The 6,064-nt window shown below is 60.8% G+C and overlaps 1 protein-coding gene across 2 annotated transcripts; it reads left to right on the top strand.

Moving 5' to 3' along the window:
• The first annotated feature begins 2,966 nt into the window (after positions 1 to 2,966).
• ASCL2 (achaete-scute family bHLH transcription factor 2) lies at positions 2,967 to 5,625 on the top strand. 2 transcript variants are annotated; one of them, XM_020970817.2, is made up of 2 exons: positions 2,967 to 4,678; positions 4,906 to 5,625. In XM_020970817.2, the coding sequence occupies exon 1, from the start codon at positions 3,345 to 3,347 to the stop codon at positions 4,140 to 4,142; it is 798 nt and encodes a 265-aa protein (XP_020826476.1). In that variant the 5' UTR covers positions 2,967 to 3,344; the 3' UTR covers positions 4,143 to 4,678; positions 4,906 to 5,625. The 2 variants fall into 2 exon arrangements, with proteins under 2 accessions (XP_020826476.1, XP_020826478.1); XM_020970819.2 differs by having other exon boundaries at positions 2,967 to 4,612.
• Positions 5,626 to 6,064: the final 439 nt, after the last annotated feature.

Genomic DNA, 6,064 nt, shown 5'->3' on the forward strand with positions numbered 1-6,064 from the left:
GAAAAGACAGCAACAACGTAACCTGGGAGCTTGGGAGAGAGGGTGACCACACCGCAGAGAGCTGAAAGGGAGGGACTGTTAGGAGTGGGACAGGAAAATGGAGGGCTTTCCAGGCAGGGGGAACGGCCATTGCAAAGACCTGGTGATGGGAGATGGAGTGCGTTGTCTGAGGCACTAAGTGCTTCACAAATATCATCTCATTTGATCCTTAGAACAAACCTGGGAGGAAGGTACCATACATCAGCCACGATTATATAGAGGAAGAGGCCCAATTCCTGCCTTCAGGGAGTTTACATTCTAACAGCACACATGCTCACATGCCCAAGGCACACCCCAAATAATTCGAAGGGCACTAGGAGCTGGAGGGCCAGGAAAGGACTCAGCCATTGTAGGGAGCTCTGAAGGACCCAGGGAGGCTGGCACTCCAGGCACCGGGCCCAGCCAGTTCGAAGACAAGGAGGTGGGATGGAGGGTGTAAGGAAGGGCAAATGGGCTGGTCTGGCAGAGAGGCTGAGGGTGAGCAACCATCCTAGGCTGGCAAGAGAGGACAAAGCCAGGTTGTAAAGGGCTTTCCCTGTCAAACACTAGAGACAATGATAGGGAGCCAGGGAGCCTTCTGAGCAGGGGGTAAAGAAATGGCTTTGGCAGCCAGTGGCTGAAACGTTCATTAAGAGGCTATTGCAGTTGTGGGAGTGAGGCGATGAGGCCTGGGCTGGGGTGGTACCCGAGTGGTTAGGGAGAAGGTGCAGATGTGAAGGATGGTGTTGGGGGGAGGAATGGGAGGGTGCCTACACATAAATCCAAGGCCTCCACGAGGGATGTCCAGGCAGGAAGTGGTGCGCTCTACAGAAATAGGGGGTTGATCATAGGACCTCTGAGTGGAGCTTACAGGGCAGAGACTGGTTTGTGGAATTACTTTGTAGCCTCCATGTCCGGCACACAGTAGGCCCTCAATCAATGCTTGTCAAATGGATGCTGAAGAAGGGGGTGGGTGGGGAGAGGGGAAGGGAAGCACCAGTATGTGGGGATGTGAAGGGCTCAGTTGTGGATATGCCAAGTTTGAAATAAGGGTAAGAGTATCATCCCCATTTTACTGATGAAAAGACTCAGGCTGGAAGAGGTTAATATGGGTGTTGAAGGGGCAGCTAGGTGGCGCAGTGGACACAGCACCTGCAGTCAGGAAGGCCCGAGTTCAAAATCGGGTATTAGCTGTGTGACCTTAGGCAAGGCACTACTCCTGGCTCCTTTCCTCATTCACTGGGGGACCATGGGTACCTGAGAGGCCTCGGGCCACTGGATGTGATATCAGAGCTCTGGGTTCCCATCCTGGGGCTGCCCTTTACTATGCCTGGGTGACCTTGGAAAAGGGGCTTCCCCTTCTGGATACACTTCCTGGTCTACAGTGAGGGGGTTCAGCCCAAAGGCCTCTGAGTCCCAGCTCTCAACATTCTGTAAGCCTCCTTCCCCAGCATGGCCCAGGCCAGACATTACAGCAAACAGAGCAAGCAAAGTGTCCCTGTGGGTGGCCCCCCAAACTAACCTCCCCTCGAGAAATGTCCCAAGCGCTTTCTAGATTGGAAGTTCACTTAACCCTCCTACAGAGAGAGAGATGTGGGGGATGAAAAGGGCACACCTTTGGGTGCCCCTTTGGAGAGGGCCTCAGAGCCCTCTTCGGACCTCCAGCAGGGGGTCTTTGAGATCATTTCAGTCAACTCCCTCATTTTACAAAGAAGGAAACAGGCACGTGGTCAGGCTTCCTGTCTTCTGGCACTTCAGTAGTGCAATGGGTAAAGCACCGGGCCTCGGCCTGACCCGAGTTCAAATTCAGCCTCAGACACATTAACTGTGTGAACCTAGGTGGGTCACTTAGCTTTTGTCTGTCTCAGTTTTCTCATCTGAAAAGTGAGGATAATAGCACTGACCTCCCAAGGTTCTTGTGAGATGATAATTGTAAAGTGCTTAGCACAGTGCCTGGCACACAGTGGGAACTTAAAAGATGCTTGTTTCTTCTTCTGTTAGGTCTGGGATCTTTTCCATTGCATTACCTTGCCTCAGAGGAAGGGCAGGGCAGGGCAGGGGATTGTAGGGGCTCCAGGGCCTGTAGACAGACTCAGCCACTGGTCCTAGCTCTCTGCTTCAACCACCCCAGAGGAAGGAAAGATGATCGGAGCCTGTAGGCAGCCTCCAGACTCACGTGGCCATCAGGCTGGGGTCTTTGGACCCAAGTCCATCCAGGCTCACCATGAAGCCCTTCTTGATTCCCTAACCAAGAAGCCAGAAGTAAAACATCTCTTCTGCCCATGGGCCGAGCAGCCGAAAATTCGCTCGCAGCAGACCACAACTATTTCAGCTACTTCTACTCCCAGACCCCCAGACAGCTGGACCGACTAAATGAACGAAAGGCGGAGAGGGGGCGGGTGCACAGGTGGGCGGAGGGCGGCAGGGCCAGGATCCCGCCCCCTCCAAGATGAACTAGAGCTCCGCCTCCCACCCCCCTCTCTGGGCCAGACCCCAGACCCCGGGGCCGGGTATTATTTGGGGAAGCTGGGCCAGCAGCCACGCGCCGGGGCCCGGATGTCCCTGGGGCTGGGTTTGGGGGGGCCCCCGGGCCGCTGCCATTGGCCCGCTGGTCCCTGGCAACGATGGAGGGAGGCCAATTGGAGAAGGGGGAGGAACGAGCCTAGGAGGGGAAGGTGGGCCGTGTGGGGGTGGGTCAGAGGCGAGGCACGTGCGGCCCACCCCCCAGCACCCCCGGGGACTCGTGCTGCAGCTCGCTGCCGCAGCCTCCTGCACCGCCGCCCCGACAGCCACCTCCCTACCTTCCTCCTCGCCTCCTGCCCCGGCCCACGCCCCGCCCTGCGCGCGCCCAGCGCGTGGGGATGAAAAAAGGGGCCGGGAGGAGGACGCCTGGACAGCGCCCAAGCCCAAGGGGAGGGGAGGGGGGAGGGGGGAGCAGGGCGGGAGCGCCCGCCCCAGTGGGGCTCCGCAAGTTTGGCTGCAAGGGAGGAGGGCGTTGGGGCTCCATGTGCATTTAAAAACAAGACACCCGGGCCACGGCCGGAAAAGCGCAGTAACAAGCGAGCCAGACCGCAAGCAGGCGAGCTCCCCCCAGCCACAGACAGCACGCGCGGGACGCGAGAGCCCCACGCGCTGCCCTGAGGAGCGCTGCCACCTGCCAGCTCCTTCCGTCGCACGACCTGGCCGTCCTGCCCGCCTGCTTCCCGAGGGCCCCGGCTGGGCGCTGCATCTCTACGCGTCCGGCCACAGCGGGTAACCATTGCCCGCGAAGGAGGTGGCCTCGGCAGCTCTGGCCGGGGTCGCTGCGCGGACGGGCCAGAGCGGACATGGACAGCTGCGGAAGAGCGCTGAGCCAGCTGCCCCCCCCCACACGTCCTCTCGCCCGCAGCAGTCCCCTGGACTCCGGGGGTCAGAGGTTGCAACCCTGTGCGGCCACGGGTGCCTACTCTCCGTCCGGCACGGTGCCTCCCCACGCGTCCCTGAGGGCTGCCCGGCGGCGGCGGCCAGCGTCCCCAGAGCTGCTGCGCTGTAAGCGGCGGCCGGCTCCAGCGCCGGGGACACCGGGCCCTCTGAGCCTGCAGTTGCAGCCTCCGCCTCCGCAGCAGCAGCCAGGGCCCGACTCGACCCCGGGGGTAGGAGCGGCGGCAGTGGCCCGGCGCAATGAGAGGGAGCGCAACCGCGTCAAGCTGGTGAACCTGGGCTTCCAGACCCTTCGACAGCACGTCCCCAACGGCGCAGCTAGCAAGAAAATGAGTAAGGTGGAGACCTTGCGCTCGGCCGTCGAGTACATCCGTGCCCTGCAGCAGCTGCTAGCGCAGCAAGACGCCATGGGCGCCACTTTCTCTGAGGGCCTCCTGGGCGCGGGGGCCACTGGCCCGGCCGGGTCTCCGCAGCCTCCTGGGGCTGGGGCCCCGTGCGGAGGCAGTGAGGGCCCCTGCCCCTACTCAGGCTCGTACACGTCGGGCTCCCCCTCCTTCGACTCGTTGTCCCCCGGCCGAGAGGGCAGTTCGGTGCCAGGTTCCCCTCGCTCACCGTACTCATCAGACGAGAGCGGTTACGAGGGGGCGCTGAGCCCCGAGGAGCAGGAGTTGTTGGACTTCACCAGCTGGTTCGGGGGCTACTGAGAGGGCGTGTGCGCCGCCCCCCCCCCCGGTAACTAGGAGCCGTGGACCCGCCGAGACTCAGTCGCCGCCCCCTCTGATCCCCCGCCCCCCACTCACATACTGGCCCAACGCACCCTGATTTCCTTACACACATACAAGCACACACACACCCCCCACTGACCCACGCGCCCTCGGGGCCCCGGGCAGGAGAGCCTCAAAGCAGCCGCAGGCCCCCACCCCCACCTAGGGCCAGCCGCTCCTAGAGCGGCCTTTGTTTGAGCCGGTGATCGCCAAACTTCCTTTTGCCGGTTCCGCCGGCCCGGGGGAGCAGGGTGCACCGCCCCCCCAGCTCCCCGCTCTTCCCAGGCCACTCCCTCGGGCTAAAGCGCTGAAGGCGGGTGACTTTGCAATGCAAATGGGTCTGCGGAGGGAGGCCGAGACGGAAAGGTGCTCGGGGAGAGGCCCTGACTCACGGAAAAGCTGAGCCCAAGGTTGGCTTTGAAGCCCCCGCCTCCAGCTCCGGGCCCAGGCCGTGAAACGCCGAGTCAATAGTGCCGGTGAAACTGCCGAGCTAGTTGTTGGGACGGGGGAAGGGGCGGTCTGGCCCGGGCTGCACCCGCCGGCTCTAGGTGCCCTGCGGGAGGAGGGGGAGGAGAAGAGCTGCCTGCTTGGCTGGGGGGCCCTGGGGTGGGGCCGAGGCCGGCCCAGGAAGAACAACTGGTTCTGCCGGCTGCGATTTATGGCACCTGTGTTGTTCCCTCTCCTTTCCTGCCCCCCCCCCCAGTCCCCGCAGCAGCACTGAATGCCGAGAGGACCCAGTCAGTACCTGAGGGCCTTCCTTGCTTCCCCACCTGTGAAGGAGTTGCAGAAAGCCTGACCTTGCTACCTGCCAAAGATTCACCCTGGCTGCTGGACGGCGAGGGACCCAGGAAGCCTGCGCTTTAAGCCCTGCCTGCTGGGGCCGGCCTCACAGACTGGGGTGAGGGGGTGGGGAGAAGCGATGGACAGGCAAGGGGACAGAGAAAGGTCGGGCTTGAGCGACAGTCTGGAAGCTACAGCCTGCCGTGTACCTGGAGGCTTCCTTCTCTCTTCCCCCCTACTTTTATGTTAATATTTCGAGGGAAGTGAGTGTAATCACCCTTGCCTCTCGTTAGGGGGAAAGGGTTCTGAGAACAGTTTTTTTTTTCTTTTTAATGAATGGAATTGAGTCCCAGAGAACAAAGTCGAGGCGGATTTTTTACCAACGAACTGGAGCTTGGGAAGCCCATGAACGTGATTGTGGAGGGGGCTTCCCTCGCCCCGAAGAGCTGCCCCCCTCCCAAGCCCTGCTGTGGCTCCTTGGGGCAAGCCGACTGGCCTGGCCCTGGCTGCCTTCGATGAAGGCTGGATTGAAGGCACTGGGCAGACGACCTTGTGTGAGGGGCTGTCTGCCCTCTACTTAAGAATTACCCTATTTTATGGAAAGTGGATTTTATAAATAAAACAGAATCTATTTATAATATGACTGTAAAACTCAGTGCTGGCTCTGAAGGAGGAGTAGAAACTTTGTCCCGGGGGAGGAAAGGTGGACAGTCTCCCTTCTGTGCCCATTAGACAGATGGGAAAGCTGAGGTGCTGAAGTGAGCCCTGGGGCCCTGTAGTAGGTGGAAGTGGACTCCTGTTAAGAAGCCTGGCCTAGTACAAGAGACAGGACTCCTAGCTCCCAGGAGGAGGTTGGCCAGCCCTCAAGGAGGGGGAGGGGGCATGGGCATTTTCCGACCTGGGCAGATGGCACAATGCCAAGTCCAGGCTGAGAATGGCCGGAGGGGCCCTGACTCCTTCAGTACAATGGAGGGGAGGGGGGGGAGGCAGGGTAGGTATGATGCCCTTCCCCCTCCCCCAGCCCTGTCCAGGCTAACCCCCTTTCCTTCCCTTTAGCCTGATGAATAAGCTAAGAAACTAGG

The sequence above is a fragment of the Phascolarctos cinereus genome, unplaced genomic scaffold (assembly GCF_003287225.1).
Source record: "Phascolarctos cinereus isolate Bilbo 61053 unplaced genomic scaffold, phaCin_HiC Scaffold_9;HRSCAF=440, whole genome shotgun sequence".
Classification (NCBI taxonomy): Eukaryota; Metazoa; Chordata; class Mammalia; order Diprotodontia; family Phascolarctidae; genus Phascolarctos; species Phascolarctos cinereus.

Bases quoted from the DNA above. Each gene is read 5' to 3' on its own strand.
- ASCL2 (XM_020970817.2), top strand. From the start codon at position 3,345: ATGGACAGCTGCGGAAGAGCGCTGAGCCAGCTGCCCCCCCCCACACGT.